At 53.7% G+C, this 23,859-nt stretch overlaps 1 protein-coding gene across 1 annotated transcript in view; it reads right to left on the reverse strand.

Annotated features, from left to right (window-relative positions):
• Positions 1-334: 334 nt before the first annotated feature.
• The window catches only part of FA2H (fatty acid 2-hydroxylase), a 53,859-nt gene continuing 30,334 nt past the window's right edge, over positions 335-23,859 (reverse strand). Inside the window, exons 2-7 of the mRNA XM_059043771.2 lie at positions 23,560-23,652; positions 12,551-12,693; positions 11,839-11,945; positions 4,753-4,925; positions 3,169-3,421; positions 335-1,794 (exon numbers count right to left, since the gene is read on the reverse strand). Coding sequence (XP_058899754.2) covers positions 1,715-1,794; positions 3,169-3,421; positions 4,753-4,925; positions 11,839-11,945; positions 12,551-12,693; positions 23,560-23,652 — 849 coding nt within the window. The 3' untranslated portion in view covers positions 335-1,714. The remainder of the gene's footprint in view (positions 1,795-3,168; positions 3,422-4,752; positions 4,926-11,838; positions 11,946-12,550; positions 12,694-23,559; positions 23,653-23,859) is intronic.

Here is a 23,859-nt window from a genome sequence, read left to right on the forward strand (position 1 = left end):
ACAAGGGAATTCCCTGGTGGTCCAGTGGTTAAGGCTCCGCGATTTCACTGCGAACGGCGTGGGTTTGATCCCTGGTCGCGGAACTAAGATCCCGCAAGCCCCGAGGCAGTGGCCAGAAAAAAAAAAACCAAACAGTAATAAAGTCGAATAAAAGGATAGGGGTTGGTCTGATTTTTATCATCACTATACCCCAGCAAGTCTACACAACCTGGTCGGCGATCGAATAAATACTCCTTCCTGCTCAACCAGCCACACCCCCCAAACCCTCCTGAGCCTTGCTGGCCTTGACAAAGTCTGGGGAGTTGTCATTAGCAAGTAACACCTCATCTTTTTTGGTTTCTTTTCCAATGTGTTTATTTTTCAAAATATACAATTTATTTACACCTTTATTTCACAACGGTAGTTTGTATATTTATTCCAAAATCTTTAAATAACCCCGCAGTAAACAGTACAAATCACAGGATCGGTCAAACTGCTTCCCTTTAGCCTTTACACACATTGAGTTTTTTAAAAGTTTCAAGTAGTAACGGTTTGTGGGTAAGAAGGGAACAAAAATAAGACAAAAACGTTTTTATATAAGCTCGACATGTAGGATTAGACAGGGCAATCTGAGCAGCTACTTGGTCTGGGGCCCGACTAAGTGTATGTATATAGTTTATAAATAAGACCCTCTTAGAGCAGCGAGGGTTTTGGTTATGCGGAAGAAAGGGTGGGAACCTCGTCTGCTGGGGAGGAGGGGCTGGGAGATAAGGCACCGCATCAAGGCTTCTTCTCGGCTTAAGGAGGCACTGGCTGGAAGGGTCCTGAGTGAGGCGGGCAGGGGCCCACTTATGCCAGGTGGAGGTCAAGAATGGCTGGGGACAGGATGGGGCTCCCACCCATGGAGAGGTCTCTTTAGCCTCCCTTGGGGAAAAGCTTTGTGATTCTGGAGGCGGAGAGATGGCTAGAGCAGCTGGTGCTTCCTAAAGAAAGGGGCGTGGGCTCCCTCCAGCCTCCAGACCCGCAACAGCTACTCTCAGCCCACCTGCACAGACAGGTGAGGGCCAGGCGTGTGGGTGCTGGATGTGTCACAGCCCGAGGCACCTGGTGATGCAGCTGGCATTTGTTCTTGGCAGGGGACAAAGGTGCTGCCCCGGGATTGGGGGTGGCCTGTAGGAGGCTTGCTGCTTTCTCCTCTTTGGAGAGTGCTTCACCCACCTCTGTGTCCTCCGGTCCTCAGCCAGAGCCACCGCACCCTCCCCGGGAAGAGAAGGTGGGGAAGACAGGGGCCGTGGCCCTGCCGACTCCGTTCTTCCCTGGTAACACTGGCAGCTCCAGGGTGCTAAGACACAGGTGGGACACCAGCTGGTCCCAGGGGTCAGTTGCCTTCACTCCCCTTAGGAAAGTCCCCACTGGCCGGGTCCTGAAGCAGTCCTGGGGGCTAAGGCACTGGGCAGGGGTGTGAATGAAGAGGCTGGGCTGCTCCAGGAAAGAGCTAGTCCCTGAGGGCCACTCGGCCACCAAGTGGACGTGACCCTCCTGTGCTGGGTCACGAGGGCAGCCTCATGGTTAGCCTTGGGCTTCAGCGTTTCCCCAGCATCTTCCACCGAGCCCAAGGGCCGGACAAAGCCCGCACTGCCTGGTCAAGCAAACCTTCTTTGCAGGGTCTGGATGGGGGTGGACTGGGGTAGGGGCCACAGCGGGGCTGAGGGCAGGACAACAGGGCTGGGAGTTGTCACTGTATCTTCGGGTGGGGTTCTTCCAGAATAAGGGTGTGGAAAAAGTGATCCCAAAATTTAGTGCTGATGCCAAATCCTAGAGAGGGAGACAAATGGGGAGAAGATGAGGCATTCTTGAAGGGGGTCAATGTGCTCGGAAGGGAGCCTAGCTGGGGCTAGCACGTGGGGAAGATTTCAACATGGGTCCCCGATGGCCTTCCCAACTCTCAGGGCCATTCTGGCAGAAGTCAAGAGCAGAGTTCCAGTGTTTCTAGACTCCCAAGGATACTGTTGGAATAACCCCAAATTTCTTATCTGGCCTGGCTGCCTGGGAGAGCCTGGCTGCTGCCTGCCTCTTCTTCTCTCTCCCTTATACTCCAGCCGCCTCCTTCTCTTTGAAGATGCCAAGTTCATTCCTGCTTCAAGGCTTCACACCTGTTGCTCCTGGGATGCTCTTTCTCCAGACATTGGATGCTGGCTTCTCCTAATTCAGGTCTCAGCTCTAATGACGTCTCTGCAGTGACACCTTCCTGGACCACTTTCGCTAGCACCCTGCTGTCCAGCAGGTTAGCCACTAGCCCATGTGACTCCTGAGCACTGGAAATGTGGCCAGAGCTACGGAGGGACTAAATTCCCAATTTCATTTAATTTTAATTAACTTACATTTCAATGTAAAAAGCTATACTCGACTCAGTTACTGGAAAACTTTTAGGCACGTTTGGAGCAACTCATGTATGTGAATCTACTTTTTTGACTGTAAATTTTATGAACTCTAAATATGGATCAAGTATTTCCAATGAACATTTAGCCCTTGAATGGCGACCGGCTTGTAAGTGCAAGATACACACCAGATATCGAAGACTTAATAGAAGGAAAGGATGTAAAATTTCTCATTAACAATTGTTCTTTTTGGCCGCGCCGCACGGCTTGCGTGACCCCAGCTCCCCAGCCAGGGACCAAACCCGGGCCCGCGGCAGTGAGAGCGCGAGTCCTAACCACCTGCCCTCCAGGGAATTCCCAACAATTTTTATATTGATCACACGTTGAAATGATCATATTTTGGTTGTATTTGGCTTAATGAACTATATTATTAAAGTTAACTTCACTGGCTTAATTTTACTTGTTAATGTGGCTACCAGAAAATGTAAAATCCCATCTGTGACTCACATTCTATATTATTAAACAGTGTGGGTCCCCTCCGCCACTGACACGGTTTCTTTAACATCTCTTTGCTTTATATTTTCTTTGTGGCGCTTATCACTGTCTGAAGTGGTCTTAGCTATTTACCCGTTTCCTTGTGTGCCTGTCTCTGCACAGCCCCCCGCACCAGGGACTAGGATGGGAGTTCCATGCTTGCCTTGCTGACCGTGTATCCCCAGAACCGTGCCTGGCCCTGGCTAGAAGCTCAGGGGCAGCTGTCAAATAAGAAATGAACAAACGAGGAAGCGGGCAGGCACCGGCAGGTCCTCACCTGACTGCTGATGTGCAAAGTGGTGCTTGACGTGGTGGGCCTTCAGGTTGTACAGGTAGGAGCCCTTGTGCGGGGAGCCGAAGTGCAGATAGTAGTGGATCATGTCGTAGATGACGTAGCCCAGGAGGCCCCCTGCGAACACAGTGCCCCCCACCGCCTCGGGCAGGATGAGCCGTAAGAACACGTAGAAGAAAGCGATCACCAGAGAGGCTGGCACAGGGGGGAAGACCAGGCGGGACTCGTCGAAGGGTGCCTGTGGATGGAGGGGCTCACGTGTCAGGACGCAGCCCGGGGCCCTAGGGCCTGACTGTGGTCCTCCCATGGGGGATGGGGCGGAGCAGCCCAGAGAGTCCAGGGAGGGTGTAGGCTTGGCACCCTCGGTGGCTTTGGGGAGGGTGGGCCACCAAGCCTAAAAGCCCTGGAGGGTCTGTCCCACCCCCAATTTCCGAGCCAGGATGGGACCTGGAAAACCGGCCAAGAAAACAGGGGTGGGTGTGATGTGGGCAGGATGCTCACAGAGCAGAGCCCCTCTTTATGCTCAAGAGGCCCCGGAGGCTGTTCGGTGCTAGAGAGGAGGCCCAACCCCCCACCCCAAGTACCAGGCGGGGCACCTGGACAAAGCCTGAGGGTGATGAAGGCGCACACGGTGGACGATCCTGGAAGTGTTAACAGGCAGGTCCCCCACCCCAGGTGGCCTTCTTTGTTCCAAGGGGGTGTTGTCACAGTGAGCCGGACAACAAAAGAACCTAGTCTCTGGCTCTAGTCTTGGCTTCACAAGCCAAGGGCCTGGCAGACAGGTAAGATTTTAGAGGCTGTGTGAGTATTCTGAGGAGAGACCCTCTCTGGGCTGAAAGAGGAGAGAGAGAAATCAGGCGACAGAGAAAGAGCAATATACTGATGTAGGCCTCCCTCCCCTCTGACCAGGGGCAACAGGACTCGCTGGCCATGTGCCAGAGCACCAGCTCCAGGACGAAGAAGGAAGGAAGGGAGGGGGGGAGGATGGAGACCCTGGGACAGGCTGAGATCAGCACGGTGCAGGGACAGAGAAGCAGCAGGGGACACAGCTTCCTCTGGGCAGACCTGGCTTCCAATCCCAGCTGCTGGGACCGTCCTGTTGCCCTTGAGGCGCCCCAGGGGGGTGGACGGCTGAGAGCACAGACTCTGGATTCCACAGGGGACAACATCCAGGTGTGACCTTGGGTGAATTCCTTAGTTCCTTTATTTCCCCAAGCCTCAGTCTGCCAGTCTGTGGAATGGGGAGAACTGTAGCACCGTCTTCAGAATGAAGCTCCACAAGGGCAGTGATTCTTGACTGTTTTGTTCAATGGTGTCCAGAGCAGTGCCCGGCACATAGTGAGCACTTAAGTGAACACTGATTGAATGAATGAATAAGTGAAGGAATGAAGTTGTTGTGAGGATTAAAGTCGGACACGCATGCTCACTCTGTCCACGCCCGGTGCAGGTTAGGACCCAGTCACACGCCCTTGATTTCCCCTCGCTCTCAAGCTGACTCCCACCCAGATGGGCAGCTCCCACGGGTGGGTCACAGTGGCAGGGACCCGGGTGAGAGCCTGCCCTGCTCACCTTGTGGTGCTGGCCGTGCATGACGAAGTGCAGCAGGATGAGGTAATAGCTGTCACTGGGGGGCTTCATGTGGAACAGGAAGCGGTGGATGAGGTACTCTACCAGGCTCCAGAGGAGCAGCCCCAGCAGGAAGAGGCCCGGGAACGTGGACTCAGGCATGGCTACTGAGTACTCTGCAGAGGGGCAAGAGAGAGGCAAGGTCAGGGCAGACGGCCCCGGGGCGCGGCAGTGCCCGGTAGCTCCAGAGGTCCTTTTCCTCAAGGCCCTGTCACCTTGGGAGCTGCTGCCCTCTGCCCAGCAGCTATGGGGCCCAGCCCCACTATCAGGGCCTTTTGAGTCACAGTGGGAAGGAGGCGGTGACGATCTACGTCGGGCTTAGGAGGAGTCCTCTCAGAGGACTATTGATGTCGGGTATTACATTGATTTCAGAGGTTGAACCACCCTTGCATTCTGGAATAAATCCCATTTGGTGGTGGTGTATAATCCTTTAATATGTTCTAGGATTCAGTTTTCTAGTGTCTTGTTGAGGATTGTTGCATCTATTATTTGTCAGTGATTTTAGTTTGTAGTTGTCTTTCTTGTGGTGTCTTTGTCTGGCTTTGGTATCAGAGTAAGATTTGGCTAGAGATCTGAGATCTTCCTTAAAGGGACTGTAAGAGGAACAGCTATGGCCAGCACTGGACCTTTACCTGGTGCTATCGTCTGAACGTGTTCCCTCAAATTCATATGTTGAAAACTAACCCCCAAGGTGATGGGAGGTGATTAGGTCATGGGGTGAATAGGACTAATTCCCTTATAAAAGAGGCTCCAGAGAACTCTTCCCCTTCCTGCCACGTGAGGATACAATGAGTCTTTGACCTAGAAGAGGGCCCTCACCTGACCATGCTGAGACCCTGATCTTGGACTTTGAGCCTCCAGAATCGTGAGCAATTAATTTCTATTGTTTACAAGCCACCCAGTCTGTGATGTTTTGTTATAGCAGCCTGAACGGACTAAGACACCTGGAAAAAGTGACCTTGCCCCAGCAGCATGCAGGAGAGGGAGGGGCGATCCTGATGAAGCCAGCAGAGCTGGGGGGCTATTGGTGGAAGATGTTAACCACCAGGGACTGGGGGGCCAGGAGGGCCAGGAGAACCCAAGGAGGGGTAGGTTCATGAGCAATACTTAAAATCATAGCATATGAGGAAGATGTGAAAAACCTGAAGATTAGTCCGGAGACCAGAAGACTGGAGAGATGTGATTATCATGCAGTGTGAGGTTCCCCATGCCCAGCCCTCAGAGGACAGCCTGCAGTCCTTCCGGCTCTCGTTTCTTTTCTCTACTTCATCCATTCTTTGACTTCACCGACACTTCAGCTCTTGTCACAGTTTTCCTCATGTCTATGCTCACCTTCTTAGTTCTACTTCTTTCCTCCACTAGCTATTGCTTTGGCTATACTTGCTCTCTCTTTTAAAAAGGAGCAGCTTTATTGAAATATAACTCACATATCTTACAATTCACCCATTTAAAGTGTACAATTCATTGGTTTTTAGTATACTCAGAGTTGTACAACCATCACCACAATTTTAGAACATTTTTATCACCCCAGAAAGAAGCCCTTTATCCATTAGCAGTCACTACGCATTTCCTCCAACCCCTGCCATTTCCCAGAGCCAGGAATCCCCTAAACTACTTTCTGTCTATTGCATTTGCCTATTCTGGATATTTCGTATCAATGGACTCATACAGTATGTGGTCTTTTGTGACTGGCTTCTTTTACTTACAATATTTTCAAGGTTCATCCACGTTGTAGCATGTATCAGAACTTCATCCCTTTTTAAGGCTGAATAATATTCCTTATTAATATGGATGCACCACATTTGTTTATCTACTCATCAGCTGATGGACAGCTGGGTTGTTTCTACCTTTTGGCTATTGTGAATAATGCTGCTATGAACATTCATGTGCGATTTTTTGTGTGGATGTATGTTTTCAGTTGTCTTGGGTATATGCCTAGGAGTGGAATTGCTGGCACCTTCTGCAACTATGTTTAACTTTTGGGGAAACTGCCAAACTGTTTTCTAAAGCTAGCCATTCTCTTTATTTTATTTTATTTTTTTTGCGGTACGCGGGCCTCTCACTGCTGTGGCCTCTCCCGTTGCGGAGCACAGGCTCCAGACGCACAGGCTCGGTAATTGTGGCTCACGGGCCCAGTTGCTCTGCAGCATGTGGGATCTTCCCGGACCGGGGCACGAACCCGTGTCCCCTGCATCAGCAGGTAGATTCTCAACCACTGCACCACCAGGGAAGCCCCCACTCTATTTTTGAATCTGTAACCCCATAAGTTCCCATCCTGAGGTTTATGAATACCCAGAGTCCTCGGTCGGATTTCAGAGTGAACCTGCTGATATGGTATCCCAAACGATGCGTCTGTGTGCATCTTTCTGGGGGTTGAGTCCACAAATTTTCAGATTCTCAAAGGAACTTGAACCAACAAGGTTTGAACACACAGCTCCACTCCCTGCCTGCTGGGACACTTGGCTTTTCTCCTCTTCTCTAGATGCCCTTTGCCAGGCTGCATCGCGGAAACCGCCTCTGTCCCCAGGATCAAAACCTTGACCCTCCCCTCTTATAAGCTCTCTGTTTGATCTAGGATGTCAGCCACACCTGCCTGCTGACAAGCCCCAGATCTATGCCCCCAGCTCAGCCCTGGACGGCCACTTCCTACTGGGCATCTCCATGCAGCTGTCCACAGCCCCGCCTCCAAGGTCCGCAGCTTCCAAATGAAGCCAATCATCTTCTTCTTCCTTCCTGCCCACCCCATCACCCCAGGCTGCACCTCAGTGTGTGTGTGGGGGGGGGGTTAATGACTTCCACGTATTACCTAAGGCTCAACTTATTCCTCCCTCCCGTGTCCAACCTGTCACCAAGCTCTGTCAGCTCCTTCTCCTTAGTATCTTCTGGCAAAGTAAAAAAAAAAGCCAGACACAAAAGACCACATATTATGATATGTGGAGTCTATTTCTATGGCATGTCCAGAATAGGCAAATGTAGAGAGACAGAAGTAGACTGGTGGTTGCCACGGGCTGGAGGAGGGGGGGAATGGGAAGCAGCGGCTCACTGCGGATGGGGTTTCCTTTTGGGGTGATGAAAACATTTTGGAACTAGACAAAAGTGGTGGTGGCACAACATTGTGAACGTACTAAATGCCACTGAATTATTCTCTTCAGAATGGTTCATTTTATGTTATATGTATCTCACCTCCATTAAAAAAAAAAAATCTCGGGCTTCCCTGGTGGCGCAGTGGTTGAGAGTCCGCCTGCCGATGCAGGGGACGCGGGTTCGTGCCCCGGTCCGGGAAGATCCCACGTGCCGCGGAGCGGCTGGGCCCGTGAGCCATGGCCGCTGAGCCTGCGCGTCTGGAGCCTGTGCTCCGCAACGGGAGAGGCCGCGACAGTGAGAGGCCCGCGTACCGCAAAAAAAAAAAAAAAAAAAAAAAAAATCTCTTGGGTCAGTTCCCTGCTCTGACTCCCCCACTACCTCATCACCCGGTGGCTGCATCAGCTTCCTACCCCAACTCTCTGCCCCTACATGCTGTTAAAACCCTCCTGTGGTGCCTCGTTCTCTTTAGGTAAAGTCCAAACCCCTAGCCTGGCACTCGAGCTCTCTTGAGACCCAGCCCTGCCAGCCACCTCCCTGCCTCATTGCCCCATCACCCTGTACGGGGGGCCAAACGGAACCACTTGTGGCTCCTGAGATGCCCACGTGCTCCACCCACACATATCTTTTCGTTCACTGGCGTTCGCTCTCTCCCTTCCTTACCCCACGTGTCTCCTGTGAGAAGCCCCCGCAGATGCCCTTTGCCCCGACCTGGGCCGGGTTTGCGGCCTGCCAGATCATCCTTCATCATGTTGAGCTATGGCTGCTGTTTTACTCATTCGTCGCCACCAGGTTGTGGGCATTTTACGGGCAGAGTGGCTATTTTGTTCTGTATCTCCTGTGCTTAACACAGCAGGTGCTCAGACACTCGTGGGAGGTTCACGGGCCAGCCCAAGTCTCTCTGGAGGGCTGGACAAAGATGAGATTTGACCCGTACTGTTCTAAGGGCAGAACAGGGGCAGCCTCTGGTTCTGGTTAAGGAAGCGCTTCTGAAGGACTGTGCCCGGTGTGAATGACCACAGGGAACTAGTGAGTAAGGAGAGAGCTCAGGAAGGTGAGGAGGAGAGGTGACTTTCCTGCTCTTGGGACCAGATCCCAGGCCCGGGGCCATTCTGATAGACGGTTCCAAGTGAGTCTCTAAGCTAAGGAAGAATTTTTCACACCTTGCCTGGAAAGGAACACACAACGCAGCTAAGATTCAATCCCCAAAGAACCCATCCAATCTTTCTCAAATCAGGTGTTGAGCTGGTCTGACATTTCCCATCAGTGGGGCCTGCTGTGTCCACATGTGCCATGAGACACTTGCCTGACAGCATTGCCTGTCAGTGGCCATCCAGCCCTGGCTGGGCTGCTCTGGTTGGCCAGGTCCCACTTTGAGGGAAGGCTGGACACCTCTGGGATCTTTCAAGACACTCTGGTGAAGTGCAGGGAGCCTGGGCTTTGGATTTGCAGACCTGGGTTCAGATCCCGGCTCTGTACCATCTACGTGTTTTCTCAACAGTAAAATATCCTACCACTTGTGAAGGGCTGTTGCTAAGACAGGGGGAATATAACACCTGATTATGTGATAAATATATATCTTATATATAAGAATAATATATTGTATATTAATACTTATCATAATAATATAATATGCCTCATACATAACAAGCAGCTACTATAATTTTTAAATATAATGAGTCAAAGTACATCTAAGTTCCACACAGTCCTCCTTGTGCTGTGTTTTCTCAGTCCTCCTTGCAGGGCTCTGGAGGGTCCCTGGCTGGGGGAGAAGGAGTCTCCCAGCTCCCCTGCGCCCCCTGCCCCAGAGTGCAGGAGCCCTTCCTCGCTGTGTAGCTCTCTTGCCAGCAGGGAAAGGACTGGACATACAGAAGCATTCCCTGGCCACAGACTTTGGTCTTGACCTTTGCTGGGGCTCCCACCACAATCGCATGGAGGCCTGAATCCTTGCCTAGGACGCTGCTCTGCACTCACTCTAATGCGCCTCCAGGAACTGTGCTGGGGGCCAGCCTGGATGTGCAGAAGCCCTCTGCTTTCCAAAGCATTTTCACACAGGCACCTAGGAATTTCAGCCTTGCACTGGTGTCTCCGTGCAGCTTCCACTGTTCCTTGGCACCCTGAGTCTCCTGCATTTACTCCAGTGCACCCTTTGTCCAGCAGCTGTGCTGGGACCCTGCTGAGCTTCCACTCGCCTTGCTTTGTGGCTCTATTCTTTTCTGCCTGTGGCCTTTGCCTTGCCTGACGAGCTGCAGGTGAGGGAGGCGTGTGCGGCTCTCATGCCACCGTCGCTGGCATCATGGTCACAGCCCCACTAACCCCCTACACTAGACCTTTATTAGACAGCACATCTCAGCTCTCTGCAGAGGCCCGTGGTTCTCAGGAAGCCGTCGAATCATCCTCCTTGCCTCGCAGAAGAGTCCCCTCCTATAGGTCAAGTCTCCGCCCGCCCCCTCACCCCAGCATCACCCCCGTCAGCCCATCAGGCCGGAGCTGGTACCGAGTGGCATCTCTGGAGGAGTCCTGCAAAGGGACCTGGGCCAAAGCTCTGGCATCCCGTTCCCCCTCCGGCCCCAGCCCTGGCGGCCCTGCCACTGTTGGTGATTGTTAGGGGAGCGCCCGGCAGACAGTGGGTGATTCAGTGAGCAGGCTGTCTCAGCAACAAGCCCTGTGCTGTGCCTGAGCTATTCAGCGTGGGCAGAAAAGGGTAACCTTGGCTCGAGGGGTGCACACATTAACCCTTGGGGACCGGGAGCAGCCTGGGCTCCTGGGGACTTCCTGCAGCTGGCTCAGCCCCTCCCCATCCTGGACCAGGTGGGAAAACTGGGGCTCCTGGCACTGTGGCTGTGGCCCCTCTCATCTAAACCATTCAGCCCTCAACTTCTCCTCCTGGGGGAGGCGGGCAGCAGAGAGCCTCGGAGTGTGGAGAGAAGGAGCCTGTGTCTGGCAGAGAGGGGTTCAGAGGCTCACAGTTGGGAACATGACGTGATCAGCAGAGGAAAGACCACCTGAGCTATTCCCAGCACCCCTCTCCCGCCTGTCCCCCTACCCGGCCTCTCTCTGAACCATTTGCCATGGGCAAGCACTTCCCTAAGGCAGGTTCTGCCAGGACGGACAGATTACCTGGGCAGGTGGCACGCACCTGGAGACCAAAGGTAGGTGATGAACTTGGGAGGCAGGCTGGCAGAAGAGGCCCAAACCTGTGGCTGCCCTGAGACACTCAGCCTCACAGGCTCTTTGGAAGTCACCCCATGTCAGCCCTTCTCTCTGTCCCCTGCCCACCTGGGGGCAGCTAGCATCTACATCCTAGCCACGTGACCCTGAATTGCTTGCCTGACTTCCTGAGGTTCCATTTCCTTATCTCTAAAGGGGTGTACCTTTCTCGTGGGGCTGTTGGGAGGGTTAAATGAGATGGTCCCTGGAAAGCACCAGGCATGTGGTAAGTGCTCAGCAGAGGTTAGTGGGTTGCTACTCTGAGTCAGGGCTTCTGCCTTCGGGCCTTTGCCCTGGGGGACATTCTAGGACACTCTGGGATCCTTCTCTCCCAGGCTCTAATCTGTGTTCTGTTCATGAACCATTCCAAGTTCAGCTCTCTGCTGTGCCACCTGGTGAAATGACTTCATTTAGTTTCCTGATGAACAATCCCAGGCCACACTTTTTCTATTCTTAGACTCAGTGAGAAACCCCATCTTTATTGTTACACCACTTGATGAAATGATTTCATTTAGTGTCTGCTAAGGTGTGGCTGGTTGTTTTTTAAAGCTCATTTTGTGGAGGGTGGGGAGATCTGACATTTCTTTTGGAAGAATATTCCTACAGATAGACCTCATTTTAAAATCTTTGTGATACGGTTTAGGGTTCTATGTTCTCAGAAACTCAGGACCAGGGAGAGCACCGAGGTCTCCAGCCTTCAGGAGCCACGGGAGCAATTGAGGAAGGACCCGACATTACCTGTGGTGAAGGACGCGAAGAGTCGGACGTTGCCCTGGGCGAGGGTTCGGTAGTAGGACCAACTGAGATACAGCATCAGGGGAACCCAGATGATGGGGACGCTGTACCTGCAGGAAGGTCAACAGGGTGAGAGATATACATGCACAGAAGCTCGAGAGGGTCCAACTTCCCTAGAGACACACCTCTCAACTAGAGGGGGATGGGATGATACCAAAGCATGTGCGCAAAGCATATGGAGACCTGCGGTCCAGGGGACACTGATGTGGGGTGTCGGGAGGGGAGGAGGAGAAAAGAAGAGAGAAGCTGTGAGTCTGTCTCAGTCTCTGAGATGAATTACTGGCAGGAAAAAAAAAAAGAAGAGTCCCTCTGGCTAACAGTGCAGCTAGATAGGTGCTGACCTCTTGTGGCAGAGGGGCTAATTGCAGGCAAAATAGTCCGCCATGGGCAGGGAAGGCTAGAAACCCCTCACAGAAGTCTGGAATAGAACACGAGTGACATTCAAAGTGGTTTCTGGCTACATGTTGGATTGTCACTCAGTGGACAAAATCAGGCATACAAATGGATTATGCCTATGGCATGTTGCACTATTGCCAAGAGCTTATAGAACAGCTCTGGGTTCCAGGGAGGGATCCATTTGCCCCTTCCCCTTTGCATCTGACTGGCACCATCAGGAGAGAGGGATAGCCCACCATGGTCCGAGAGCAGGGCTCACCAGACAGTCTTGCTGAGGGCCTCGACGAGATCTGAGTGGAAGAGGCGGATGGGCCTGGTCACCGGCTGGTGGACCCACTCATCGTACTTCTCTCCCAAGTGGCCTACCTGCCACAGTAGGGGCTTCCGCCAGTCTACCAGGTCCTGCAAGAGATAAAGTCAAGTGGACACTTGAAATTCACACCTGTGCACATTCATTCTCCCATCTCCTGGTTACAGCATCCTACTCCCCAGCCCCACCTCAGCTTATGTGGTCTGTATGGAGCTACCAACCCTCCTGCTCCAGTGCTTGGGGACTAACTGTTCATCCCAACCTGAGGGCCACAGAAATGGGATCCAGGATAGGCCCATGGCCTAAGCTGGTGCAATAAGCCACCGCACAACCCTCTCCTCTTGCTGGGATTGCTAGGTTGGCAGGGCATGACCCTGGAGTTGCCAGTGAAGGCTGCCTGAGGATGAAGTCAACACAGAGGATGGCCAAGCCAGGAGCTGGAGACACTGAATCCTGGTGATGACATCTGAGTGACCAGATTCAGCCATGCATGAAGCTTGAAGTCTTAACCAGAATTCTTTAGGTATAGGAGCCAATACATTCTGTACTAGGAATCAAGTAGGCCCTTTCTCCTCCAACAAGGGCTTTCTTTTTTTTGTGTGTGTGGCTGCACTGGGTCTTCGTTGCTGTGCACAGGTTTTTCTCTAGTTGTGGCGAGTGGGGGCTACTCTTCATTGCAGTGCGTGGGCTTCTCATTGCAGTGGCTTCTCTTGTTGTGGAACACAGGCTCTAGGGGCGTGGGCTTCAGTATTTGCAGCATGTAGGCCCCAGAGCATGAGGGCTTCAGTAGTTGTGGTGTGCGGGCTCAGTGGTTGCAGCTCACAGGCTCTAGGGTGTGCACTCAATAGTTGGTGGTGCATGGGCTTAGTTGTCTTGAGGCATGTGGGATCTTCTCAGACCAGGGATCGAACCCATGTTCCCTGCATTGGCAGGCAGATTCTTTTTTTTTTTCTTTAATTTATTTATGCATTTTTATTTATTTATTTTTGGCTGTGTTGGGTCTTCGTTGCTGTGCGTGGGCTTTCTCTAGTTGCTGCAAGGAGGGGCTACTCTTCGTGTGGTGCATGGGCTTCTCATCGTGGTGGCTTCTCTTGTTATGGAGCATGGGCTCTAGGCACACGGGCTTCAGCAGTTGTGGCACACGGGCTCAGCAGTTGTGGCTCGTGGGCTCTAGAGCGCAGGCTCAGTAGTTGTGGTGCACAGGCTCAGGTGCTCTGTGGCATGTGGGGTCTTCCTGGACCAGGGCTCAAATCTGTGTCTCCTACACTGGCAGGTGCATTCTTTTTTTTTTTTTTTGGTCGTACTCAGTCCTCTCACTGTTGTGGCCTCTCCCGTTGCAGAGCACAGGCTCCGGACACACAGGCTCAGCAGCCATGGCTCACGGGCCCAGCCGCTCCGTGGCATGTGGGATCTTCCCGGACTGGGGCACAAACCCGCGTCCCCTGCATTGGCAGGCGGATTCTCAACCACTGCGCCACCAGGGAAGCCCTGGCAGGTGGATTCTTAACCACTGCACCACCAGGGAAGTCCAAGGGCTTTCTTCTTAGTGGTGGCCTGTGTACTTCATTCATTCACCCATTCAAACAATCATTCGTTCAGCACTTCGCTTGACATATATCTATATTTCTATGTTAGTTGCCGGGAAGAATAAACAACAATGTAAGAGACCATCTTTGCTTCACATAGCTTAGCGCTGAAGCAGAGTTCAGACTCTAGAGACAGGTTCTATCACTTACTGTGTGACCTTGGGGAAATTACTTGACCTCTCTGAGCCCCAGTTTACCTAGCTATGAAATGGAAGTAATAATAATGGTACCCACATAAAGTACTCAGAAAGGTGAGACATGCCAGGCAAGATAATTTAATGGTGATGCAGGCAGGCTGAGGTTGGGAGGCAGAATGATTGGTAAAAATGCTCATATCTAGGGTAGGAGAGGAGGGCTTTGCACAGAACCTAGGGTTTGGGTTGGAGCTCATACAATATGGAATACTTGGGAAGGGGGAAAAGGGAAAGGAGGTGGGGAGGGAGTATGGGCATAGATGTGGAGTTGAGAATGATTGTGGCCCATTTGATTCCTTGACATTGGTCTGTGGAGCAGTAGAAAGAGATCTGCTGAGGGCTTTAGATGACAGAACACCCAGTATCAGGCCCAGGAGTTGTCACTTCACCTTCCAGGCTGGCTGTCTCCAAGGTAGGGATGTATGTATACCCCAGGGGTACTCACAGGCTGATCACCAGAGGTGAGGAGAAAATATTAGACTCTTCTTGATATATTTCTTTCATATATGAACCATATTTGAATGTTTTCTAATGTAAATAATACAAGAGTACATTAGCTCACACAAATAATTTGTAGATAATTTAAATGGACATATAATGGAGAATGTGCTCAAAACGTTTTACTTGGGCTTCCCTGGTGGCGCAGTGGTTGGGAGTCCGCCTGCCGATGCAGGGGATGCGGGTTCGTGCCCCGGTCCGGGAGGATCCCACGTGCCGCGGAGCGGCTGGGCCCGTGAGCCATGGCCACTGAGCGGGCGCGTCCGGAGCCTGTGCTCAGCAACGGGAGAGGCCGCAGCAGTGAGAGGCCCGCGTATGGCAAAACAAAAACCAAAAAAAACAAAAACGTTTTACTTAATAGGGATGCAAGATCAAAAAAGTTTGGAGGCTGCAGAAGCCCTTGAAGACAATGGGAAGCCCTTGAAGATTTCTGATGAGTCGGTGTATTGAAGATTAATCTAGACCAAAATCAGTAAAGAAAAATGACCTTGGAGTCAGGTGACCACCTTCAAAGCCTGACCCTGCCTTTTATCAGCTGTGGGATCCTGGGCAAGTGCCTTTACCTCTCAGAGCCTCTCGGCTCTCTTGTCTGTAAAGCTGGGTGTGCCTGGACCCACCACCCACGATAAGAGAGAGGGCGCCATGTGCCCAGTGTCTGGTGCTCAGTGGGTGTCAATGAACGTTCAATGCAGGGCATTCAGCAGCCACTGCGGATGACTGGGACGTGGTGTCAGGAAAGGAATGGAGAAGAGCAAGGGATGGATGTGGAGGAAGAGCACTGAAGCCTGGGAGAAAGAATCAATCATGATTCAGAAACCCACCTGCCTGCAGCCCCAGCTGGAACCGCATCCTTGCACTGGCCTCCATGCCAAAGCTGGCTCAGCCCCAGCAGGGCTCCCAGCCCTGCCAGAGGTGAAGCTAGCCCTGCCATTACAGCCTTGGAGCAGGGGGCTGGGTGTCTCGGGGCAAGTGGGGAAGGTCACCGAGCACTCTCTCTGTGCCGGCGACCAGAGGGAAAGTCCCAAAGATAATTGTGGTTCCTGCCATGTGAACTTGGCAGGTCCCAGGTGCTGACTGCCTTCATGCTTCTCAGGCTAGAAGATGACCCAGGTCAGCCTGGAGCCACCCCATCCAGCACGAATTAAATCAGGCAATCATCCAAACCCCACCTGGTCATTGCGCTCCTCCTGGCCCCATCGCAGTGTCTCCTTGACTTCATCCTTTCGGTCTAGCAGCAAACTGATTACTGGATGCAGGCTGACTCATTCGTCCCATTCCTCTGCCTCAGGTCTCTATACAAACACACACACACACACACACACACACACACACACACACACACACACGGAAAAGGAACTGGAGGAACCAGGTAGTGGCCTGTGTTCACATCTTATCTTGCAAGAGCCCGCAGAGCCTCACCTCAGAAGCTCAGCGAGGATTACAGTGAGAGCCTGAGGCTTTGTCCCAGATGCAACAACACTGAGGGCTAAGAGTCACAGAGGACTGGTTATGTGCTAAGTATGTTTCTAAACACCTGACGTGAGTTAAATCCTGTGATCCTCACTGTACCCATAACTAGGCAGGTACTTTTATTGTTGTCATTTGCAGATGAGGAAATTGAAGCTGAGTAACTTGCCCAATCCTGCCCAGTTAAGACATTTTTGATGAATTGGCCCCTTTATTATTGGGAAATAGTCCCTGGTAATACTCCTTGTCCTGAAGTCCACTTTGTCTAATTTTAGCAAGGCTTCCTTATACTTGGTGTTTGCATGGTCTTTCTTTCCCCACCCTTTTACTTTCACCTTGCACATGCCTTTAAATTTAAAGTGCATCTCTTGCGGACAGTGTATAGTTGGGTCTTGCTTTTCGATCTAGTCAGACACTCTCTGCCTTTTAATTGGAGTATTTAGTCCATTTACATTTAAAGTTATCTTGCTATTTGCTTTCTGTTTGTCTCCTCTGTTCCTCCCTTCTTGACTTGTGTTGATCAAGAATTAAAAATATTCTATATTATCTGCTCTGTTGGCATTTTAGCTATGTCTTTTTGTATATTTCTTAGTTGCAGTTCAAAGGATGATAATATGCATCCATAGCTTATCACCATCTATCTCAAGTGAAAGCCCTGGTTTTTACATGTTCCGTTTTTGCATGTTACACACGACACTTAATTCAGACTTAGCTACCTTAGACAAGGAACGTTTCTAGCTGTGGCACAGGGATGTGAACAGGCAGGCCTCTCTCTGAGCCAAGCCGTGGTTTGAGAAAATTTTTTCTGTTGATCTGCTTTGCCCTTATTTTGTAAAGCAAACAGAAAACAGCATGGGATTCATAAGCTTGATTCAGTTGAGACCCAGGAGGAAACGTCTAGGTCTAGCACCAAGCAGGGATTCCAGCCTGAATCTAACACCCTGTTGTGAAGGGAACAGAACAGACAGACAGAGAATGTAGGGAGAAGCTGGAGTCAGACGGCCAGAGAGCTGCTTGTTTACAGGCATGATGGAAACAGAGCCAGCCTCTCCTCCCAGACACAAGGGTCTTTCATTTGATGGCCTGTTGCCCACTGGATCTTTGGACATGACTTGGGTTCCTCCCTGGCTGGACCAGTGGGCACTGGCCACTGTACAAAGGGCGGACTTGCTGTCTTGAGTTGGTCCCAAGGGTCCTCTGACCTGTTGGCTGGCCTTGGAGGGCCTGGAACCTGGGCTCTGTGTCTAGCACCCCGTGCATTTCTGCAAGGTAGCCCTCATTGGTGCCCAGGAAGGGCCACTTCACCCTGGGGGATGAAGGACCACGGCGGAGGAATCCCAAGAAGGCTCACTTTCCTGTCTGCAAACATCCCCCTCAGTCCTCAAAGGCTGACACCTGCACTCTCCCCACTGGCCAGGGGCAATAAAGCTACCCTTCCACATTAAGTGTAGAAATCCAGCTTGGCTGACTTTCTCCCCACTTTTAGAAGGAGGACACTGAAGCCCAGAGGGGTTAGGTGACTCTTCAGATAGGGTTGGTTGGTCCTGTAGTAGGAGCCTCCCTTCCCGCCTCCCCCAAGCTCGTAACATCCTCCACACAATCTCCCAGGAGCTGAGACATTCACCATGGGCTCCACCCTGGTTTAGACAGCACATGCACACACAGGGTGTCTCTTCTCAATTCTCTTCCAGTCCTGCTCACTGATGAGAAAGTCTCAGGTGGGTGCTAATTCAACACCTCTCTTGCTCGCTGGTCATTTCCAACATGGCAACTGGCTGAGAAGGGAGGATGGCAAGAGATGATGGCTCGGATCCAATGAGGTGGGAAGGGACTCAGGATAAATTTCACTTCCTACTCTACCTGGCCGGACCCCTTGGCCCCTTAACCCTCCCACATAAACAGCTCTCTTCTTCCAGAGCTGGTGCCTGCTCCTGGCCCTCTCCCACACCTACTTCCTAAGGCTCGGGGGAGACAGGGAAGGCGTCAGCAAAGGTCTGCGGACCTCGGAAGGAGGCTGGGTGAGGGAAGGAGGGGGGAACAGGCCACTGATCACGCCTCCAGTTCCCAGGCGTCTGGGGGTTTCCGTTGCTACCCTCACAATAGCAAATCCTCCTTTTACAGCTGTGGAACCTGATGCTCAGAGAGGGCAAGTGATTCACTCAGGGTCACCCAGCTAAAGCCAGACTGCATGGATGAGAGTGAGAATACATCCAGAAACTGCTCTTGAGTGCACTTGTTGAGGGTGGTGGTGGTGGGGCGGGCTTGAGTGAACTCAAAGACCCAGAGCAACAGGCCAAGTCCCAGGGAGCACACGTGTAAGTCGGGGTGAGTCTGGCCCAAGCACCTGGTGTCCCATTCCCCTCCCCCATGCAGCTCTGTCCCTGCCCTAATGGGAGGAGGGGGAGGGAGTCTCCCCGGGTTATGCCAGGAATGCAGCTGCAGCAGGGCCAGCGGGGGGAAAAGGGCAGCCTGCTGCCCAGAGGGTGGGTGGAAGGGCGCTGCCAGGGTGGGGAAGGGGCCTCTTTTCTCGCCCCACCCACTCTCCAGAGGCCCCTCCTCCTTGGCAGCACAGGGGCCAGGTGGCACATAACTCTTTCCAGGGGCAGCCCCAGCTCAGGAGTGGGAATCCGCTCATCCCCAGACAGGGCGAGGGGCAAATGTGGGGAGAGGGGGCAGCTGCTCTCTGTCAGCAGCTCCTCCCACCACCGCAGCTGTGAGCTGAGGCGATTGCTGAAAGAAATGTGTACCCAAACCCCAGAGCTCACAGCTCCAGGGCAGCTTTCTGGGCCAGGGAGGTGGGGGAGGGGCTTCCACCCAGCAGGAGCGGGGGCGGGGCAGGGGGCGGTGCCAGTGAAGGAGGAGAATTTCAGCCACTGTTTCTGCATCCTTGTAACAGGCCCCTGGGCTCCGACTTCAGGTCCGAATATTCTTGGAAGCCAGAATTTTGAGAGATGGGGCCTCTGATGAGCTCATCTGACAGATGAGGAGACTTAGGCTAGATGCTCAGCTACATATGTTGCACCTCAGCCGCCCAGCTCCGGAGCCCGAGGTCCTAACCACAGGGCCAGGAGGCCCGCTCTCAGCTGGCTTAGGACCCCCACGGCACTGGGTTCTCTGGCACAGAGGCTGTGAGGGATCAAGCAGGGGTGTCTAGTGCAGCGGCTCTTGGTGGCCTTGCAGGGGTGAGTGCAGGCCTGTCCCCCGAGGTTTAACTGGGGGCCCCCAGCTGGACCAGCTCAAGTCCACAGGGGCGGGTTCTGCCTCCCCCGCCCGTGCCGTATAACCTTCCCGTACCCGGAGGAGGTGGCCTCGTGCTCCCCACTGCGAAGGTCCAGGAGATGAGAGTGACAGGTAGCAGGGGGTAAGGGGCCGAGGCCCAGGGAGAGGGGAAGGACGGCGTGCTGTGCAGAAAGCCGGGACCACTGCAGTCCTGCCCCGGGTGCCCGGCCCAAGGCCAGGCGGGGTGGTCTTCCACTGGCAACTCACTTTCCGATACCCCACACAATACAGGGCAGGAATAATTTCCTCCTTCTTCTTGATGGAGAAACAGGCTGTAACTGCCTGTGGTCACCCAGTGGCACCTCCTGCCCCCCAGCCTGCCTTGTCCACTGCCCCTGCAGGGACAAAGAGGGCAGTGCCCAGCGTGCCTGCCTGGTGTCTCCCCGGGGGTATTTTTTGAGCACAGCTGAGCTCTTTAGAAGAGGGGCCCAGACCTCCGGGCAAGGGGACAAGCAGGGAGGAAACTTGAGAGGCTCTGGGCCAGGAGGGCCATCCTGGGGACCCCCTGTGGATCCCTCTGCAGCCAGACCCTCCACACCCCTACTCTGGGGAGGGCCAAAGGGAGAAGGGAGGCTCAAGGGGGACCCAGGTGACTGGGGGGCAGAGTCCTGTGAAGGAAGCCACCAGCACCCATGGTGTCGAGGTCGGCCCTGTCCCAGGGGCGGCTGCCTGAGGGGCGCTGGTTCCGATCCAGGTGCTACTTGCCCAAGTTCTCAGTGACTTATGCAGGGGTTGTGAAAGGGTCTTATTCGTGGCCAGCCACCAGGGTGGAAGGGCTCCAGGACACACGGAGGGGGCAGGGCAGGGGGCTCAGCTGTGACCCCCTACGCTAACCAGCAGAGTGACTTTGACCTTGGGCTGAAGATCTTCCTCATTAGTTAAATCAGGATCATTATCACCTTGTGTTGTTAGTAAAAGATAATATCATTAAAGTGCTTAGCCTAAAGCTCTTACCCTGTGTTCGGCACAGGAGAGCTCAATGAAAGAAGAGTAAATTCAGCGTTAACTCCGCTGTCCAGGGGGATCTGGGCAGGGGGTTCTGCAAACCCCTCAAATCACACTAGTTCAATCTGGTTCCCAGGACCCTGGCCCCCTAGTGGGAAGCCCTGTCAAGGACACAGTGAAGGAGCAAAAGAGGTCGTGGGACAAATGGAACAGGTGTGCCCAGAAGCCAGGAGCAGTGGGCGCTCTGTCTACCTCTACTGGTGTAGGCTCCGAGCTGGCTGGGTTCCAGGAAACAGGGAGAGACATGTAGGGCGTAGAGTGGGGTAAGGAGCTACAACCTGGTTTCTTGTCCCACACGGAAACTTGGGTCCTGCCCAAGAGGTGATGCATGGTATGATTCAGAAATTGTTCCAATAAAATCCCATGCAGCGTTCGAAAGTCAGACGATACTGCACCTCTGAGCAGGGCAGGGCCCACCGGGCTTGCTTCCTGGCCTTTTCTCCTGCCTTTTCAGAACTCTCCGCCCTCCACTCTCTGCCCCAGCACCCCCAACCCAGTTTCCCCTCACTTTTTCCAGCATGGCTGACTCTGTCCCCCAGCTTCTAGGACCAGGGAGGCTGGGCCATGGTAACCAAGACTCCCTTCCTTAGCAGCACCTAGAGGGGCTTCCCGTGAATGCAAAACATGAAGGGTTAAGTTTGGCAAGTCCACCCCAGCCCGGGACCCCTGGCTGAGACAAAGCTGCTGCCCTCTTGGCCTTTCTCTAGAGCTCCTCAAGGTCCAGACCCTGGCCCAGGTCAGAAACAAATGGGGGTCTCCCAGCCTCTCAAACAGATGGGGGTCTCCCAGCCTCTCGTCACCCCGCAAAGGGGCTGGGATTGACCACGTGGTAGATGAATAAGAAAGGAAAGAAAGCAAGGAAAGCACTGTTCGCTCTCCCTGGGAAGTGAGCTCCTCGTGCCGGGTCTTCTCAGGGCCTGGGGGAGGCACGATGCTGATCCCCCATTGCTCCCAGTGGGTCTCCACACCGTCTCTTGGGCCAGCCCTTGCCTCTCTCCCTCAGCCCAGGGACAAAGGAAGAGGGAGAGGAGGAAGACAGAAAGTGTGTGTGAGAGAGAGAGAATGACAGAGGCTGGGGTCGGAGGGAGGTGAGTCAGGTATGACCTGGATGTGCTGGAGAGGAGGGGGGGGGGGCGGGCCCGGGGAAGAGGGGGAGGGGAGGCCTCTCTTCCCCTTGGGTGGGGGCGGGGTGGATGGCAGAACAGGCCTGGGGGACTTGACCCCTCTGCCTTGTGCCGAGGGCAGCCCAGGGAAACTGGGAGGACCCCTCCCCTGAGCAGGGCTGGTGATCTGCGCGTCCCCAGCCAGGCTCATGCGACAGTCCCCTCCCTTCTAGGATGATTCTTTCTTGCCTCCCCACCCCAGGCCTGCTCAGCTCTCTGTATTTTCTTTCCAACCTTCAACGCCTAAACCAAGCCCACAGATGCTGGCCCCAAGCACCCCTCTTCATGCGGTCCTTTCAGCACAGTGCACTGGCCGCTGAGCCCAGAGCTGGACATGCTGCAGCTCACTCTCGGGTAATACCCTCAACCCCGCACCTTCCTCGTCTCCCACCACAGCTCCTCCTTTTTCAAGTCGAGGTCCTGACTCCACCAGCTTCCCAGGTCCTTGTCCCGTTCAGGCTGGCTGTCTCCCCCTCCATCCTGCCCTCGTGCAGAACAAGCCCAGGTCCCCAAAGTTTCCAGAGAAGTCAGCCGTTTGTACTGAGACCCTCAACCTGTGCCCCTGGCCTGAGCAATGAGCAGTCGTGGCTGAGTCCGGCGTCAAGGTCAGGAGACCAGGTCCAGTGAGCCCTCTGGGGACATACTGCGTGGCCTATGCAAGCCTTTCCCCTTGATGGCCTTCAATTTCCCTTTCGGTCACAGGCCTGCTTGAAGGGGATGGGGCCACAGGACGACTTGTCCTGGCCTCTTCAGTGAAGCACCCAAAGGCGTCTTTGCCCTGGGCTGATGGGCTTCCCCAGAGGCAGGGGTGATTCCCACGTGACAGATGCCATCTCTGAGTTCCTGGGGTCAGGGCCTTAGGAGTCCTGGCAAAAGGGGCCCAGCAAACCATCAGTGGGGACCTCCTCTGGTCAACTGTGTCCCTTGGGTGCTCTTCTTGCTTCTCCCCATGTTGTAATAACATGTGTGGGGGGGAGATCTGCACTCCGCAACCAGATTGTGTGCTCCCCGAAAGCAATGGCCTGTCCTGTTGGTCTTTTGTTCCGTGTCCAGCACAGGTTGGGGACATTTATAGACATATACACTTATGTCTATTACAGGAGGAAATGGAGACATGACATCGAGAAAGTCCTATGACCAAGGTTGGAGGGAAATGACACCCAGGTCCGGTTCTCTCCAGAGACCCCAGGCAATGCTACCCCTCCCTCCTCTCGGCTCCGCTGCCACCTGTGACGACCCAGCTCCTCCAGGACTTCCCTAACCAGCAAATGGGTGTGTCTAATCACAGCAAGATGCTGGTCTCCAAGCACCGAGAGAGGTCTGTCATCGGGCTCTGCAGCCACATGCTACAGAGGCTCCAGCCCTTTCCCTGCCCGTCTCAGCAGGCTCCTGCACCGGTCACTCCTGTGAGTGGTCGCCGGCACCTGGGGCAGCTCTGCCTTGTGCACTGGCCAAGCTGGGCGTTCTGGGCCTCCTGACCCTGTCATCGTGCCCTTCTCAGCCTCAGGGGTCCCTGTGGGACACCTCCCTCTGGGGTCTTTGGAGCCTGGCTCTGCACAGATCTCGTGTGTCGTTTCCCCAGACCCACCACAACCTCGGCCCAGGTTTGCTGCCCCAGGTGGCACTTGTGAGCTGTGGGCACCTGCTCCTCGGTCCTCATCTTCCCTGGGCAAACCTCATGAATAACCACAGCCTGTGGCTCCACACACCCTCTCCTCGGCCCTGGGAGCCCCGACCGTCACCCCACCCTGTCTTGTGCCCGCTACCTTGTCCCAGTCCACTGCTTTGAGCTTTGGCTCCATCGCAGGGCCTGTCTTCTGAGCGCTTGCAGAGGTCACGGCCCCATTCTCTACGGAACCCTGGGGGAGAGAAGACACAAGGGGATTACTCACAGTGGGCGAGGCAAGAGAACCCCCAACTGCCCCACGATGAGTCAGGAGTGGTGGGAGAACCATGGCAGGGCAGGGTGGGTGGAAATCAAGGGCACCGAGTGCACTTGAAAAAGGGTAGACACTCATGTGGGTGGTCTTATTCTCTGCACTTTTCTTCTCCCTGAAAAAAGAAAA

Source organism: Kogia breviceps, chromosome 18 (genome assembly GCF_026419965.1).
Source record: "Kogia breviceps isolate mKogBre1 chromosome 18, mKogBre1 haplotype 1, whole genome shotgun sequence".
In the NCBI taxonomy this organism is placed as follows: Eukaryota; Metazoa; Chordata; class Mammalia; order Artiodactyla; family Physeteridae; genus Kogia; species Kogia breviceps.